The following is an 18,711-nucleotide window of genomic DNA, read 5'->3' on the forward strand; positions in this document are numbered from 1 at the left end:
TGAACATGCTGACTGGGCGCTCTGTCATCACGTCATTTCCGGAGTACGTCCCTCAACGAAACTTGCCTTAGAGGGCTTCACTTAGTGTGGGCGGCTAGAGAGCACTGCGTTTTGCCTGTTGCCTGCCATCCTCCTGGCCCGTCACCATGGGAGTGACTTGGTACGACTACAAGGGATTTTGTGGGACGGGGCTTGGGGTCATGAAGGGTTCTCGGAGCCTGGACTATAATGGGGAGGAGGCCCGGGACCAGGGTTGCTGTCCCCAAGTTGCTGAACAAGATTGTGTGGGTGAGGGTACAGCGTTAGCGCCGTGTATCCTCTGGGTCTGTTTCCTCGGAGACGCGCCCCTTCCTCCTGGAAGGCGGCAGGTTAAAGGTTTTATCCCAGGAACCCATCAGTGGTTTTGTACCTCCTTCCTTTTTTCCTTGGTATATCTGCCTAACAGGCTAAAGTACTATCCGGGATGGAACATTAGAGTCGGAAACAGGCTGTCGGGACCAGGATCTGTCAGCAGGCCGGTTTGGACGGGGTGGGGGATAGGCAACCAGGAGATAGTATCTTTTTTAGGTTTTCGCCTGCATCTCCCTACGACTACTAAATGCGGTTAGACCAGCCTGTGTCTGGTTCTAGCTTGGGTCTAGAGGGGAAAAAAAAGCTGTTGGCAATTAGGAGGTTGGGGTTCAGGCATGTCACCTCTTCAGGACCGGTTTCCAACTATGTGCAATTACATGGTTGGTCTAGTTACTATGGACTTTTTGTCTCTAACGTGTTATATATGTTAGGGTGGCAGGGCAAGGTATGGGCCTAATGATCTTGGAGGCATTAGTTCCAAAAGAGCTGGTTTCAAGACTTTTTCTTTTCTTTATCAGTAAGTGTGAGCATCTTTCCAATCAGAGTGGGCTGGAGGCCAGGATATCTGAAGTCAGTGGCTATCAGCTTCTCTGTGGGAACTTAACTGCTCCTGATAGCCCAGGTTCTAGCCTGTTTGCTGGTGACTGCACCTTTGTTTCCTATACTTGAGCCTCCTCTAAGTCCTCTAGTGTAGGGGAGATGTGTGAGGGATGGGAATGAAAAGTTTGCAGCACAGAGGAAGCCCCTGTTCTTTCCATAGCAAAAGCAGACAGAGGGAATGTGTTCTCTCTCTGTTGATACCCTTACCAGTATTTTCAGACTCCTAGGACTTCTGACCCCAGTAGCACCAGTTTAGGGATTCTCTTATATTTCAGAATAAGGCATATTATCATCATTGCTAATCAGTGCTTTTTCTGGAAAATAGTGACAATTTTTAGCAACTGTCAGTCTCTACTTTTATAGTTTCATTTTGCAGTTTTTCTAGTTCATTCATATACTTTTATAATTGATTGATCATAAGGTAATGCATTTATCTCCCAAAATTCAGACTATGATTTTCATATAACTAAATACAACCTGTACTGTTATTTACTAATATTTTGTTTTAAATATATTTATTTTGGTTGAAAGTGTTTCTAACAGGCAACTACTTCCCTTGGGAAGCTGTCTGGTATAGTAGATAAGAGCAGGGGACATGGAGCCAGTTTGCTTGGCTTTGAGTCCTGCCCATACCACATGAAGCTGTGTGACTTTGTGTGAATAATTAACCCCTCTGTACTTCAGTTTACTCATTTGGAACTGGGAGATATATTGGCACATCTTATCAAGCTATTGTGGGAATTTGAAGAGTTAATTTATCTAAAGGCCTTTGGACACTGCCTGGCATGAGTTGCTGCTTGGGGATTGTTACCCAACATTCTAAAGAGGAAGCCAGTTTCACTCACCATAGAAGGAAATCTTGGAAATAATATTTTTTGCTTTATTGTTTTGGTTAAATACTTGTACATACTGTTGCCTCTCACTCGCAAAGATTAGAAGCTTGAGGCTTGCTTTCTCTTTGATCCTGGGGCTGACAGAACTTTCTGCACTGATGGGAATGTTCTATATCAGTGCTGTCCAATACACTAGCCCTCAGCCTCATGTGGCTACCGAGCCCTTGAAATGTGGGATGTGCAGCTAAGAAGTTTTTAATTTATTGGTTTAAATGTAAATAGTCACATGTGACTCATGGCTACTGTATCAGACAGGGCACGTTCAGGGTGTTAAGAGAGTTTGTGGAAACATGCTAACCCCAGATTGAAAGAGTCAGAACTGAAAGAATCAGAAAAGAAATCCCTTCGCTCTTATACAGCTCAATGTTACCGAATGCCCAGTTTGCCTGCCACCTAAAATTTCCTGAATACTGCTCCACATGCCACGCTGCGGAAATACTGGTTTGATAGATAGGAAGTTCTCTGCACTGGTGTGAGAGCCCTGAGACCTGCCCTCTGGTCAGTAACTATGGGCCTCTATTTCCTCTTCTCTAAAATGAGCGGGTCAGGGTAGGTGGTGTCTAACTAACGTAACTCTTGGCCCTGATGAATTCTGTGGGTGAGTGAGTGGTGCAGTCAGAGCATGTGTCTCTGGATACTGATGATTTGATCCTTTCCTTTCCAGTGTGTCCCAGATGCCTGTGGCTGAGGGCAAGAGTGTTCAGCAGACCGTGGAGCTTCTCACCCGGAAATTGGACATGCTTGGGGCTGAGAAGCAAGGAACATTTTGTGTGGACTGTGAGACATACCACACAGCTGCCTCTACGCTTGGCAGCCAAGGTCAGTGAGATAGATCTGCAGGCTGGCTGAGGTTGTCTTGTAATCAGTATTTCATAAATGGTAGCTACGAACTCAACTGAGTTACGTCATCATTGCAGTGTTACCATTTGTTTTGCCTTCAGTGGGAAGATGGAAGAATCAAGACATAATGGTTATAAAAGCATTTGGAAAACAGAACATTGGTATGTTGAGATGAGATAGAATACTACTTTTTTAAAATATATACAATCTTATATTAGTTTCAAGTATACAACACAGTGGTTCAACAGTTACCCATATTATAAAATCCTCACCCACCTCCACTAGTGCAGTTACTGTCAAAATAGGAAGATGTTACAGAATCATTGACTATATTCTCCATGCTGTACTACCATCCCATGACTGATTTATATTGTGATTAAGAATTTTTGTGCCCCTTTGTCCCCCTCATCCCAGTCCCTCTCCTGTAGTCACTTCTCAGTGTCTGTAAGTCTACAGCTGTTTTTGCTTTGTTTTTATATTCCACAAATAAGTGAAATCATATGGTATTTGTCTTTCTCTGCCTGGCTTATTTCACTGAGCATAATACCCTCTAGGTCCATCCATGTTGTTACAAATGGCAGGATTTCTTTTTTATGGTTGAATAATACTCTATTGTGTATATGTTCCACATCTTCTTTATCTATTCACATATTGATGGACACTTAGGTTCTTTCCATATCTTGGCTATTGTAAATAATGCAGCAGTAAATATAGGGGTGCATTTATCTTTTCAAGTCAGGGATTTTGTTTTCTTTGGGTAAATTCCTAGAAGTGGAATTACTGGGTTGGATGGTATTTCTATTTTTAGTTTTTTGAGGACCCTCCATACTGCTTTCCACAGCAGCTGCACCAATTTACATTCCCACCAACAGTGTAGGAGAGTTCCCATTTCTCCACATCTTTGCCAACACTTGTTATTTCTTGTCTTTTGGATGTTGACCATTCTAACTGGTGTGAGGTGTTATCTCATTTTGGTTTTGATTTGCATTTCCCTGATGATTAGCGACGTGGAGCATCTTTTCATGTGCTTGTTAGCCATCTGTATTTCACCTGCAGAGAAACGTCTGTTCAGGTCCTCTGCCCATTTTTAAATCAGGTTATTTGGTGTTTTTGGTGTTGAGGTGTAGGAGCTCTTTATATATTTTGGTATACTATTTCTATGAAACTGCCTGGTGTGGGCTTTTGTTTTCCTGACCAGAACTTTACTTTTCAAGTTGCTACAGTCTAGCTGGGGAGACAACATATCCATGGCAGGTGGTGGAGGTAGAATGGAAAGAGCAATAAACTCGAGGTCAGAAGGCCTGGATTGGAGTCCGGTTCTGCTGCTTGTTTGTTCTGAGCCTCGGATGAGTTCTCACACTGGCTACTGTTAGCGCCACCTGGAGGGCTTGTTAACAGGGATGACTGGGCCCCCCTCCCAGTCTGTCTCAGTAGGTATGGGGGTCTGTGGAGAATTTGCATTTCGAACAAGTTCCCAGGCGGTGATGGTAAGGCTATGGGTATGGAACCCATTAGCTTCATTTTCTTCAGCTGTAAAAGGGGGACAGTAACACTGGTTCTGCTTGCTTCAAAGTTTGTGTGGATGTGAAAGTACTCTGTTGTGATTAAAAAAATAGTATTGTCTGTAAACAACTGGAAATGCTGTCTTCATTAAAAAATAATCTTAGTTGACTTTGAAATATGTTCAAAACAATAAGAGCACCTGCAGACTCACATAGTATGAATCAACCATGTAATTATAGTGAGTTTGCACAAGAACAGAATGACAGATCAGCTTTCGATGTCTTTTTTCTTTTTAAGAGTTAAAATGTTTTGAACTGGATTTAGCAGGAGGTGAAAGGTGTCAGTTGGCAGCAACCAGCCAGGAGGGATGTTGGGAAAGGTTTGGGCAGAGCCTGTTGTGTTCAGAAAGTGGCAGCAGAATGGAGGCCTGTCTTGCCAATGGGTTTCAGCCCCGGGCAAGTTTGCTATGGATTCAGTGTGACCAAAGGAATCGACAGAAAATGTTCTTGGGGTGAAAGGGTTTAGTCCCCAGCTTGTTCTCAGGCGGTAGGTCGAGCACTAGCATCTCTGCCTCCACCCAGAGCACTGGGCCGAGCTCTCTATATAGCGCAGTAATAGCTTATTGCCTACAGGTGTGGAAGCGGCAGCCCAGCAACAGGCCAGTTACATCAGGTGGTTTAAGTTCAGTGAGGATCCTGGCCACAGGAGCCCCAGCTTTTCCACAGGCCACAACATCCCCAGCTCTGCCTAGCCTTCCCAACCTGTCTCCTTACTCTTTTCCATTGTTATACTCTTCTCCCTGCCCACAATGTCTTCTTTCCTTCTTTGCGTGGCTGAATCTACCCTCTCTTCATATCCTAGTTCAGGTCCTATTTTTTCCATGAAAATTTTTCCTGCTGACTCGCCCACTTTGATCTCTTAAAGTCTTTCTTCCTTCCAAAAGACTTCTGGTCTATCCCAGGTAAGGACTTTTGTTTTATTGTCTTTTTGAAAGTCTTCACCTGTCTCTAGAGAGATGCCAGCTTCTTGAGGCCAAGGGCTAAGTCCTCTACTTGTATGCCTCTTAAACCCCCATGCAGTGCTGTGCTGGGGTTAGCTTAAGTACTTAATAAGTAATTGGGATTGTGGCACTCTATCCATTAACTCTTATAACATATGAGAGAGGACTCTTGCTTTCCATTTTTTGCCTTCCATTTTCCACTGTGTCAAATATGCATACCTGTTCTTCCTTCTAACAGAAAATCTATAGTACTCAGTGAGAAAACTCACTTCTCAGGGACTGGAAGGGTGATCTGGGGCTTGAAGCTAGATTCTTTAAGTCCAGATTCTGCGTTCTTTCTGCTCTGGTGTGCTGCTTGCTTCCCAAGAAGCTGATGTCCTAAAATTCTCCAGTGATGAAGGCAGTTCATCACTGCCTTCAGGATGAAGTCCAGGCTTCCAGGAGGCATGTAATATGGGACTTAGTCACAGTGGGACTCTGGCCCTCTTTCCAGCCTCATGCTCAGATACTCCCCTTTGCTGCTCCTGTAGGGCCACTTCCTCTCTATCAAACAGCAGGAGGCCAAGGAAGGTAGGGATGGACAGAAGAAGAGAGCATCTGCTTCGTTTGGCATACTCAAATGCTGTTGCTTTTATTTTCTTCAGTGTGTAGGATATGATTATTCAAAAGTTTAAATGTAAAGTCTGTGTGGGTTGTTAGTCATCATGATTAAGCTTCTCTTTGTGAGCCCATCACTCCACATAATTAAAATTAAACCATTATCATCACTATTGAAGTTCCCCATGTGCTCCCTGCTTTCTCCTGTAAGCAGTCTCACCACATGCTGTTCCTCTCTGGAAAAGGCCACTGTGAAGGGATTCGCCCAGCCCTCTCCAGACTGGTGAGGTGGATCTCCTTCTGGCCTTGTTCTGTGTGTTTGCCTCTGTTCTGGGTTTTGCTGAGGAAGGCCATGGTGCTGAGTGGGCTCTCTATCCCGCAGGTCAGACTGGGAAGCTGATGTACGTGATGCACAACTCAGAATACCCCCTGAGCTGCTTCGCCCTCTTTGAGAATGGCCCTTGCCTTATTGCTGACACCAACTTTGATGTGCTCATGGTGAAGCTCAAGGGCTTTTTCCAGAGTGCCAAAGCCAGCAAGATTGAGACCCGGGGCACCCGCTACCAGTACTGTGACTTCCTAGTGAAGGTGGGCACAGTCACAATGGGGCCCAGTGCCCGAGGCATCTCCGTGGAGGTAAGAGCCTGGTGAAATAGGGGCAAGATGTACTGAAGAGGCTGCTCAGTAGAGGGCTCTGAAGATTTCTATGTCTCCCTGGAAACAGACAATATTTGTGCCTACCTGGTCCCTGTCTCTACAGCATCTGTGCTCCCTCTCCGTGCATCTTGTACCCCTTTTTAAATCATTCATGGACTTTCTAGCCCAGGATGGGAAAGGGAAGCTGGGTTCACAACAGGTAGAAAGCTTAGGAAGGCCAGCGTGCTGGAAACTAGGAGGGGAGAGTCCAGGGAGGCAGGTGAATTATGATGTGCAGGGACCAGTCCCTATCACAGGAAGGACTGGCGCAGACCAGGCAACTTCCAGTGCAGTTAACCTTTTGGGAGGTGGGGCCTAAGTCCTATGTCAAACACCTCTCCTTAGTATGCTTTAAGTTGTCATGCTGTCTGCTTGCTTTCATGGTGGAGAGGGGTGTGGCATTGATCTCCTCTGGAGGTGTTTATTGACAGTGACAAAGAGGGAGTGTGACAATAGCTGGCTTTGAGACCAGTGCAAGTCCACAATCTGCTGTGTGTGATAAAAATTAGGTAAGCTACAGGGCCTGCCTTCTGAAATTTTATGATTTATTAGGAGAGCAAGGCTGAAACACACAAACTGTTTTTGAAGTTAGTCTTTAAGAAATGCCACAAAAAAGGCACAGATTGCTCTGGGAATTCAGGCCAGTGAGAGCCCTGCTGACTTTGGGCAGGTGTAGCATTTAAGGAGAGACTTAAAAAGTAGAGACATGGGGATAGGTAAGGCCTAGAAAGCATCGCAGGTGGAGGTAAAAGGGCAATAATGGTAATGAACTGCTTTGAAACTCCAGGGACCTCTAGGGTCAAGATTTCCTGACCCTTTTTGACTTGTGATACACCTTACATTTGCTGAGACCCACAGGGAACCCACCATTTTTTTATCCTCCACATTTCTAACTCTGTGGTACAAACACACCCCAGCTATTTCTTTGTTTCTCCTTATAGTTATCAATAATTTATCTCTGCTATCTCTAGTGAAAATCAGAGAGGAATGAGAATGTCTAAGATCCATGTCCTCTGGCCCCTGCCACATTGGTTGGAAAATGACCTCTTCAGGTCAGAGCCTAGGCTGGATCTGCCTTGGGAGTAAATGTTTGGCCTCGAAGAGACCTAGAAGCATTATATGTCTCCATTGTCCTCTGCTGGTCCCCCAGTGTGTGCTCATATCATACACACACACACACTCTTTTTTTTTTTTTTGTAGATAATTATTTTTTATTGAAGGGTAGTTGACACACAGTATTACATTAGTTTCAGGTGTACAACACAGTGATTCAACATTTATATACATGATAATTCTAGGTACCAGCTATCACAATACCAAGTTGTTACAATATTTTGACTATATTCCTTATGCTATACATTACATCCCGGTTACTTATTTATTTTACAATTGGAAGCACACACACACTCTTAACTCTCACTTTCTCTTTTCATTTTCTCTCTCAAATTTCCCGAGTCTTCCTTGAATCTTCACCCAGCATAGTAGGAACTAAGGTAACAGTTCTGAGATAATTAAAAGGGGCCTAGACCTGCCCTCTGGTTTTGTGGGTAGGGCTGTGGGTTGATAACTCCCAGAAGAGAGTGCCATAGATCGCTAAAGGGAATGGTGGTGGGTGTGTTGAATCCCTGGATTTTGGGTTGAATGTTTTTCCTGTGGAGCAACACTGTGCTAGAAGCTGTGTGTCTCTACCCAGGAAGGTGGGAACGGGGACCAAAAGATGCAAGAGAAGAAGATCTGCCCTTGCCCTAACTGACTCTCATTCTCAGTTCTTTGGTCCCCAGGTGGAGTATGGTCCCTGTGTGATAGCTGGCGACTGCTGGAGCCTGCTGCTCGAATTCCTCCAGAGTTTTCTAGGCAGCCACACACCAGGAGCTCCTGCAGTATTTGGGAACAGACACGATGCGGTCTACAGCCCAGCAGATACCATGGTCCAATACATGGAACTCTTCAACAAGATCCGCAAGCAGCAGCAGGTGCCGGTGGCTGGGATTCGTTAGTGGCTGGCAGCTGCCTGGTTGAGCTCTGTCACCAGGGGTCTCCACAGGAGGAGCAGGTGCTGGACCCTCAGGCCTCTGGAACTGAGGAAACCTGGGGCAGACAAGGAGGCTTCTCTCTCCCCCCAGTTCCCAGCTGTGGTTTTTATTCTGGGGTTTTGAACTCCCCTCCCCTGACCCTCACACAGAGCCCCCCAACAGCTGTTTCACCGCACGCCTTACTGGACTTGGCCTGTCCTCAAGAATGGTAATTATGAAGAGTAGAGAAGTTTGGTGCTTTCCTGCTTTGGGGGAAAAGGTAGGACAGGGGTGTCCCTGACTAGTTTTGGTGGGAAAAGGGGTCTGTATCAACTATTGAGGATTTGGCCTAGGTCCTCAGTGGACAGGTTGAGCCAGGCTATAATAGAGGCCTCTTCCTCTACTCAAAGGGTGTGGTTGGGCCTCTACTGGGGAAGGGTTAGGAGGCACAACTTCTGTGATGGCTATCATTGTCTGATCTATTCGCTGAAGTGAATTGTGAGTTGACTTTTCTGGGTGTTACCTGAGTCCTTTAAAGTCTCTCTGACATCTTTCCATGCTGCTGTGAATTCCATTAAGCCACAGGCTAAGCTGCTGTAACCAAGAGAACTAATGAACAGTGGCTCTTAGTAGAAGTTTATTTTTCTCACTTCTAATAGTCCAGAGGGTAATCAGAAGGTCCAGAGCAGATTTAACTCTACAAGGTCATCAGGAAGTCAGTTTCCTTCTATCTTGTTCAGCCATCCCTAGGGTGTTGTTCTTGCCCACAAGGTCAAAGCAGACTCATCCACCGTGTGTCCACATTCTACTGGGGAAAGAGAGAGAACACAGCAGTTTCTTTTTTTAAAGGATATGACCTGGAGCTACTCAAATCACTATTGTTGCATTTTGCTGAAGGATTGCCAGGACACAGAGCCTCTTACTTGGGTGATAACATGCCCAGTTAAAAACTCATGGGGTTCTGTGACTAAAAGATGAAAGAAAAATGGGTGCAGGGCCCAGTTAGTGGCCTGTGCTACACGGAGCTCAATGGATGTGCCCCAGGGTGCTCTTGCTGTTGTTTTGTGGAAAGCACCCCCTGTAACTAAGTTGTTTGTTTATGAATTGGGTTGGGACAGGGCTGATGCTAGAGCCGTTTTCAGGTTAGCTGGATTAGTCACACTAGGAAGTCAGTTCCCCAGCCCTTTTCTTGTCTCAGCAGCAGGCCTGTCCAGTTCTCTGGTGCCAGTGCTAAGCCTTAGAACAGTTGATGGATGCTGGTGCTGTGCTCCATAGTTTCCCGAGCTCTTTCTCATTTGAGCCTCCAAGTTGCTCCTTTGACCTACATTGCTGGCCTGTCCCACTCTGGCTGCAGGACTGTTGAGTCAGGCTAACATTGAGATCATCTCTGTGGATACATACCATTCTCAAGGACACTGTCCCTCACTGCAGGCACCTAAGGAGATCTGAGTGCTCAGATCTAAGGCCTCTGCAACAGGGATCAGGTAGTGGTTGTGTTACCCTGTTTGCTTTGGCTGGCAGGAAGTGCACTTCAACGTTAAAGGGCAGGATCTGTCATCTGCATTTTTTTGTTCTCACTTCCCCCTGGTTTTTTGTTTCTTTGTTTTTGCTTTTTAAAATTGAGGTATGTTTTAGATATCATTTACACACAATAAAATGTGCAGATCTTATATTTTAGCCTTCTGATTTGTATTTACTCTTGTCCAGATTCATGTGTGTATTTTTCTATAGGCTGCCTCAAATCTTTTATGAGATAAGACAGCCTTTAGAATATAATGTGTTCCTGAACATATAGAGAAATTGAGTGTGGTAAATATGAGTCTAGATTTATGCATTATAAGGAGGGATTCTGTTCTTAAAAACTAAAAAATAAACTCCCTAACCATATTTTGCCTTTTAGACAGAATTTTGGCTCATACATTTCCAGAGTTCTTCATTTTTGTTCTTTTCCCTTATTTTGAGCACATGTTTGACCAACCTTAAGTCCAGTGAACACTAGATCAAGCTTTAAGAACTGCCATTTTAGGTACTTTTATCCATCTTTATCCTCTGTATCAATTTAAAAGAAAGTTTATCACCAAGAAAGGCAGGTAACGTGGTACGTTTCTTTGTTTAACAAATAGAGCTCCACTAGCCAAGTTGCCAAACCCAAACTGGTAACTAGTGGGAAGGGTCCACGTGACACCAGTTTTTGTGTGCAAATCTGAATGGGCTTTCAAGAGTAGTCTTGGACTGTCAGTGTATAATTTTTGAAAGTTTATGTTGAGTGAAAGTTGAGCATTTGTATAAATTTAAGGAAAAAAGGGCATTGTTATCCTTATTTTACAAATGAAAAAAATTAAACTCAGCTAGTAAATGGAGATGCCATATTTTTGGGTTCAGATCTAATGTTCTTCCTTTTACATGAGACTGTCTTCCTACCCTTCCTTTCTTTGCTTCCAGATACTTTAACCCTCTCCCCATCTATAGCTACCCCCAAAAGACTAGAACCTGGAAACTTTCTAGGACGCTGCTAACATGGCACCTTAGTGGGTGCCTTTGCCAGGGCCACATAGAAGTCTGCCAGCTGTGACTGTCAGAGTTGGGCAGGGAAGCTATAGGGCCAATCCCTATAAGTTGGGGTGGTGGTAGCTTCCAGAGAGGTCATGCCAAGAGATGAGGCTGGAGTCAGGACCAGAAATCAGACTGAGAGGACTCCTAGCTACCAGCATCTGTTAAAGTGTGGCACCTGGGCTTCAGTTTAGTGCCAGGTGATTTTAGGTGGAATGTGGAAAACACTGTTATATTAGTACTTACGTCTTATTCCAATGTATGTTAGAGAAAGGTATAACTTTTTATCCCTTAGAGTGAGAGTAATTTTTTCACAAGAGTCCACTTAAAGGGAACTTTTAAGTTGTAGTACAGTGATATCTGCAAAGGGCAAAATCTGTAGAGGCGGAAGGCACATACTGGGATTTGGGGACACACTGTTCTACTTTGTGGCTAGTCCATTTCCTGTATCCACTGGTGGTTTCTACTCTGGCTGTGCTTTCCTCTTGTCTCTCCTGTGCTGTTCTGATTCTTGGTACGCCTGTCCCTAGGCTGCCTCCTGCTGGCTTTCCTCAGATCATGAGTACCAAGTAGTCACATTGCACCATCCTCCCAGCCCCCATCTATTGGTGCCACTGCTCCTGTGGAGGAATACCTAGAGACTGGCCAGTCCTCCCACCCCCAGGCTGCCCCAACCTCGTGTGTCCAGTATTCATTCCTGAGGCTTCAGGATGAGGAGGGAAATACTTCGCTTCAAATCCTGGAGGGTAAGGGGAGCAGTTAGAAAGTCCCACCTAAGCAAGTTCTCCAGGTGTCAAAGTTGAGACTCTTAAAATATAGGAAGGGCTATGGGCTGAACATTTTGAGGACAGACAGTCACAGTAGATCTCAAGTCAGGCAGCACTGAGGCCCCGCCGCCTGCAAGCCCATACCTGTAAGGCTAACATGGCCTTTCTCTTGCCACAGTCCCCATCTCTGTGTCTGCTGCAGTTTGGGCTCCTTGGGCACAAGCCCCAATCATAAGTGCCAGTGGAGTGGCTGAAACCAGTTGTATTACAAGTTTGGCCCTCTCCTGGGGGTCTTTGGACTTTGAGCAGTGACTTTCTTGAGAGTGGGCTCTCCCACAGTATGAGTTTCTGCCATGGTGTAGAACAGTGCCAAATCAGTCACTTGGATTAGAAGGGACCCTTTAGGTCACTTAGTTTGACCATCAACCATCATTCAGTGCTCATATCTGTACACCATCCCTCCCAGAGGTCTTGCAGCCTTGACTTGATTTCCTCTTAGGGATGTCCCTTCTCTGTGTATTTCATCTTTTTGCCTAGGAACTGAAGCAAAAATCAGAGCAAAAGAAAAACATTCCTGTTCTTTCCCTACCAGATTGTGTATTGTGATTAATGAGGGAATTTGTCATTAATTGGTGCTGGAGTTTGAGCAGACTAGGACTCTAAAGTAGGGATTCTCAACGTTACTGCAGATTGTCAACCGCCGAGGGAAGCCTCAAGAAGCCTACAATGCCTTGAAACTGGACATGGTTTTGTGTATATGTGAAGCTTTGTGGGAATAGGATTTATAGGGTTCATTAGGGTACTTCAAAGATCCATAATCCATAAGAGAATCTCTCTAAAGAGAGACCAGATCCTGAAGGGAAACAGCAAGGTGACAAAGATGAGGCAGGCACACTGTGAGCAAGGCCTTCCCCTGTGTTTTGGACCCCTCATCTGGAAGATTTTCCTCTTTAGTTTTGTAGTCAGTCCCTTCAGGCCTTTCAGTCAGTTTCTGGGAAGTTGGACTATTTTCCTGCTCATATCTTTTCTACAGATTCCCCCTTCTTGTCTTTACATACACATACATACAGCCTTTTAGAAACAAATAGGAGTAAGTATGTATAAAGCAATTTTTATAGCTTTCTTTGCGGCCCTAGGAGTTCTACTCCCATTATGACACACTCTGTGGGATCTGAAAATTATTCTGTTGTGATCTGATTTGGCATAATCATATTTTCATTTTTTAGAATAAATGTGATTGATGAGGCAGAGAAATAGTTCCTTGCTTCTGTGATGAAATCAGCAAGTTAAAAAAAATTCTTGGATCTATTAGGGCAAAGATCCCTAATTAGCTAGCATTCTCTGTCTTACTTTCCAACACATACTTGCCTCATCAGATGGCACAGACCTGTTTTTAAGGTTAATCTAAATTTACTGAATTTTCTTTGGAGGCTTAAGAAAAGAGAATTTAGGGAGCACATTTAGATATCCTAGATTGTCCCAAGGGCAGAATTCACTATTGGAAATCTTCTGTCATGTAGGAAAGTCAAGGCTAGAGAGTAGAAGCGACAGGTATTCCAAGGTAGCCTACTAAAAGGAAGAGAATACTGCTTTAGGAGAGATGGCTGGGTGCTAGTCATTGTTCCAAACTTGTTAAGTAACTCTGGGTTTCCTCTGTTAAGTGGGAATAATCATGCCTATTTTCCATATTTCCTAGGCTATTGACAGACTCAAGGGAGACTAAATGTGAAGAGTGCTTTGTAGGCAAGGAGATGCCATCTCTGCTCTTACATCATTTTTTTTAAGGTATCATTGGTATACTCTTTTTTTTTTTTTTTTTTTTTTAATAATTATTTTTTATTGAAGGGTAGTTGACACACAGTATTACATTACATGAGTTTCAAGTGTACAACACAGTGGTAGAACATTTATATATATAATTCTAGGTTCCAGCTATCACCCTACCAGGCTGTTACAATATCTTGACTATATTCCTTATGCTATACCTTACATCCCGGTTACTAATTTATTTTACCATTGGAAGTCTGTCCTTTTTTTTTTTTTTTTTTGTGAGGGCATCTCTCATATTTATTGATCAAATGGTTGTTAACGACAATAAAATTCTGTATAGGGGAGTCAATGCTCAATGCACAATCATTATTCCACCCCAAGCCTAATTTTTGTCAGTCTCCAATCTTCTGAGGCATAACAAACAAGTTTTTACATGTAGAACAAATTCTTACATAATGAATAAGTTACATAGTGAACAGTACAAGGGCAGTCATCACAGAAACTTTCGGTTTTGCTCATGCATTATGAACTATAAACAGTCAGTTCAAATATGAATACTCATTTGGTTTTTATACTTGATTTATATGTGGATACCACATTTCTCTCTTTATTATCATTATTTTTAATAAAATGCTGAAGTGGTAGGTAGATACAAGATAAAGGTAGAAAACATAGTTTAGTGTTGTAAGAGAGCACGTGTAGATGATCAGGTGTGTGCCTGTAGACTATGTGTTAATCCAAGCTAGACCAGGGCAATAAAACATCCACGTATGTAGAAGATTTCTCTCAGAACAGGGGGGTGAGGTTCTAAGCCTCACCTCTGTTGATCCCCAATTTCTCACCTGATGGCCCCCCTGCGACTGTGCCTGTCTTAGGTTGTTCCTCCCTTGAGGAATCTTACCCGTCTCTGGCTAAGCAGTCATCTTCCGGGGCCATACAGGGAAATGTGAAGTTGGTAAGTGAGAGAGAAGCCTTATTGTTTGAAAAAGTTAGCTTTTTACTTCTTTGCATATTTATGCCCTGTGGCTTCTATGCCCAGCATTTGTCTTGAGGTATCTTTACCACTTGGAAGAATTATGATACTCGGTAAATTTGATATGAGGCACTCATTGGTATACTCTTATGAAGATTTCACATGAAATACAATGTGGTTACTACATTCACCCATATTATCGAGCCCCCCCATACCCTACTGCAGTCACTGTCCCTCAGTGTAGTAAGATGCCACAGAGTTACTACTTATCCTCTCTGTGCTACACTGTCTTCCCCATGATGCCTCCCACACCATGTGTACTAATCATAATACCCCTCAATCCCCTTCTCCCTCCCTCCCTCTCTCCCTCCCCATCCATCCTCCCACACCCCTCTCCTTTGGTAACCGCTAGTCCCTTCTTGGAGGCTGTGAGTCCACTGCTGTTTTTTGCTCTTGCATCTTTTTAATGGTGCTGCTGAATGGTGTTTAGTTCAGATCTTTAAGAAGGGGAGTTATGGGGTCCTTACTGCTTGCTGGCAATTTAAAATTCTCCCCCAGTGTGAAGAATGTAGTTGTAAGAGAGAAGCAATAGTGTGGAGAGAGGGTCCAAGGAAAGTATTCGTTGTCCGGGTATGTTCTCCATAAACTACATCAGTGAGCACAGTTGTATGGACCATCTCTGGGGCACGGAACTGTGATTTTTAATACTCATAGTGATGAGATTTTACTTGTTCTTCTACAATGAAAGAAAAGAGGCTGGGCTTAAAAAAAACAAATGGGGTAGAAATGACTAATTTTCTTTGTGGAACACATCTATCCTTGTTTTCCCTTGGTTCCCAAGCCCTAGTTACGTGTCTGAACTGGTTTTTTTTTTTATGCCATGTATATTGTGATCACATTTGTAATCAGTTGTGTCTTTAAAGAAAGTTCAGTGTTTCTGTTTCTATTTACCACTCCTCATTGATGAACCACTGAAGCTCTTAGCTCTGAAGCTACAATAAAATCTTTTTGTTAGCTATTCTGCATAGCCTTTTCATGTTTGAGTTACCTAAAATAGTTTTCTTCTTCCATCTAATACACAATTCTCATACTTTTCAGTCTCAAGATTCCTTGATACTCTTAAAAATTACTGAATACCCCAAAGAGCTTTTGTTTATGTAGGTTCTGTCTATTGATATTTATCTTATTAAATCTTATAATGAAAAAATGAAAGTACTTATTCATCTAAAGATAACAATAAACCCATCACATACTAACATAAATATTCTAATGAAAATAATTTTTTAAAAACCCCAAACATTTAGCAAGAAAAGTGGCATTGTTTTATATTTTTGCAAATCTCTTGAATGTCTGGCATAATAGAAGACAGTGGATTTTCAGTCTGTTGAAATTTGTTGTGGTTGAAGAATACAAAGAAAATTCAATCTCACAGATATGTGTAGTTGGAAAAGGAGAAGAGTATAATAATTTCTTAAGATAATTGTGGATAGTCTTTGATACTACATTACAGCTCTGCTAAAGGTTTGTTGCAATGTGGAATCTCAGATACTCACATATTAACATTCATCAGCCTATTTTGCACTTTGAGGGGATCTCTTATCAAGCTCGATTTTGTAGCATCATGCATTGGTCATTTGGAAGATACTACAGGTCTTTTCATGTTGACACATTTTATTATATAATATCAAAAATCGTATTTGCTAATATTACCCAATTTCATCAGAAAAGTTTTGGGAAGCTATTAAGCTCACAGTGGGGGATACAAGTTTTTAAAAATTCTAAGTTTTGCTTGAGAGGGTGAGCTTGATCCTTGCTAACAAATGCTGTCAGCCTGACTTTATTTTTGAGAATATATATCAGAAACCCAAGACTGAATAACTATAGTTTATCTGTTAGCTGTTCTTTCAAGTAAAAATGGTATTCCATGCAAAAAGGTTTCTAATTCAGCACAAAATTCAGAGAATTGCACGAAGTGCTTTTCCTCAAGAAAACATTGTACTTAGGTAAGGAGCTCTATGCATACATCACATAGAATAGTATTATTGAAAAGATGTCTACTTATATAAGTTTTAGTGCTTCATCAAGGAATTATACTGATAGTACAATTCAGGGCCACTGTCTTGATTTGTGTTACGGTAGCAGAATTTTACCCATTGTTACCTATCAGTGCAAACGTCATCAGAGTGACAAAGTCAAATAATGTCTTATGAAAAATAGTTTTGATCTCTGGGGTCCCTCTGAAAGGGTCTCATGGATCCCCAAGACTTCACAAGCCACACTTTGAGAACTACTCATCTAATACATGGTGACAGCACTGAGAATCTTTTCGCCTGGATTGCTCTCTGAGAGCATCCTTTCCTGAAGAAGTCTTAAGTGGCTCCAAAATCCTTCACTTTCAGCACCTGTTATGTGTCAGGTACTTTGTTAGAGAATTCACATTAAATAAGATACAATCTTTATTCTCAAAGAATTTTCTTGGGGGGTTGGGGAGTTAAGGGGAGAAAATAGATCATTTAGGAGTTACAATGTAAGGTAAGAATCCCTTAAAGAGAATTATGTTAAAGGTGATGGAAAACAAAGGGAGTGCTAAATTTTAGATCTCTGAATTCTTGAGTCACATACTAAATTCTCACCAAATCACCATCAATTAATCACCAAGTCCTCTCTTTCCATCAAACCTCTTTAAAATGTCCAAGTTAATTCCCTTTGGATGTGTTCTTACACTTAATTGCGCTTGTCTCCAGGCATTATAGTTACGTGCGAGCACATGCTGTTGCCACCTTCTTTGGCTTTTGTGCATCTCTATTTTATGTTTACAAGTATGCAGCCGTGAACTAAAGCAGCTAATAGCGCACGTTTCTATTCCTATGCTTATATTTAAATGTAAGCCTTGACCTGCTTTAGCCATCTGTTGGGAAATGTTAAGTGTTGGTCTTATTTGGAGTAACGTCACTCCCCGCAGGTTCTGTCAGGACCATGCAACCCAAGAGGCTGCTCGGGAAGGCAGCTTTTTCTGAGAACGGTAGTCCTTTCTGAGAGAAGACTTGTAGGGATAGCCGTTCTTCTGTTTCCCTAGGTCTCCATCCCCACGATCTGCTGAACTTCTTTAGTTTAAGGCGGCGAACATCTTCCTTGGGGGGATTTATAGAAAACAGCCGAATCCCGCCTGGGTCATCAGTGACAAAAGTCAGACACGGACTCACCCGTCTGGGAGCCAATAGTAACTTTTGCAAACGCTGCCTCGGGAAACCCCACGGTTCGGAGGCCGCTTTTTTCAGAACGCCACAGTTAAAAATAACTGTTTCGACAGAACTTCTGTTTAAACAGAAGAAAACGAAAACAGAAGGGGTAGTGAGAAAGGCTTTCTCCATTGACAGGGGGGAAAGCTGTTAAAGGAGTTCCAAAAAGTGCGGGGAACCAATGTAAAATTCCTTTACTGATTCGCGGGCTGAAGGGCTGGGGAGATGGGGGCTGAGATGGGCTCGGTAGGGTCTCTGGCCCTTTAAGGAGGAGGGACAGCCATAAGAGTCTGTACCTTTAAGAGTCTCTTTGTCTGGAAACCTCCTTATTTACCCTCCTGTGCTTCAACCAAACTTCGACCCGCGATTCACAATGCCTCTCTACGCCGCCGCCCCTTACGCCAAGCTCAAGTGGGCCGCGCGTTTGTGGCTAACCCTAAACTTTGCGCCCGCGGCACGATCCCTGGGAGAGGTTGTCTGTGCCGGGGTCGGGGCCCAGCGCTGCGCCGTTGGCGCAATGCGGGGCCCGGGGGCGGGGCCCCGGGCGGGCGGGCCAATAGGTGGGCAGGGGGCGGAGCCTGTCCGGCTGTCTCGCGCCTTGGTGACAGCTCGCGCGTGCTTATGATGGCGGTAAATAGAGGGGGATCGGGGGCGGGGGCGGAGAAGGTGGGGAGGCAGCAAAGGGGGTAACTCCAGGGGGTGGGGGCCCGGGGGCCGGGGAGGACGCGACGGCCAGGGAGCCCAGTCTGAGACTCGGAGGCGGGGACAGGAGTCACCGGCACACTGGCCCTCCCCTTTAAAGAAGCAAAATCCTCACACACCGGGTGAGGGGCGACAAAGGCGGCGCGCGCCTCGCGGGCGGGAGGAGCGGCGGCAGGGGGCGGGACCGCGGCGCCGGCGGGCCGGGGGCGCCCGGGGCG

The 18,711-nt window shown here is 43.9% G+C and overlaps 2 protein-coding genes across 15 annotated transcripts in view; both read left to right on the forward strand.

Moving 5' to 3' along the window:
• The window catches only part of MED20 (mediator complex subunit 20), a 101,323-nt gene extending 85,746 nt beyond the window's left edge, over positions 1-15,577 (forward strand). The window contains exons 1-5 of one of the 3 annotated variants that reach the window (XR_008994346.1): positions 21-160; positions 2,509-2,663; positions 6,167-6,420; positions 8,262-8,721; positions 13,506-15,577. Coding sequence is in view for 2 of the 3 variants with exons in the window: in XM_036927624.2 (XP_036783519.1) it covers positions 147-160; positions 2,509-2,663; positions 6,167-6,420; positions 8,262-8,477 (639 nt within the window). In the remaining variant the exon portion in view is untranslated. Of the gene's footprint in view, positions 1-20; positions 161-2,508; positions 2,664-6,166; positions 6,421-8,261 lie in introns of those variants that run through there. The other 2 variants (XM_036927624.2, XM_057494010.1) reach the window with 2 other exon arrangements.
• The window catches only part of USP49 (ubiquitin specific peptidase 49), an 83,049-nt gene continuing 72,952 nt past the window's right edge, over positions 8,615-18,711 (forward strand). For 3 of the 12 annotated variants that reach the window (XM_057493992.1, XM_036927576.2, XM_036927580.2), the window contains exon 1: positions 8,638-8,772. The gene's annotated coding sequence lies outside the window, so the exon portion shown is untranslated. Of the gene's footprint in view, positions 8,773-18,371; positions 18,422-18,527; positions 18,616-18,711 lie in introns of those variants that run through there. The other 9 variants (XM_057493996.1, XM_057493994.1, XM_057493997.1 and 6 more) reach the window with 6 other exon arrangements.

This window comes from Manis pentadactyla, chromosome 16 (genome assembly GCF_030020395.1).
Source record: "Manis pentadactyla isolate mManPen7 chromosome 16, mManPen7.hap1, whole genome shotgun sequence".
Taxonomy (NCBI): Eukaryota; Metazoa; Chordata; class Mammalia; order Pholidota; family Manidae; genus Manis; species Manis pentadactyla.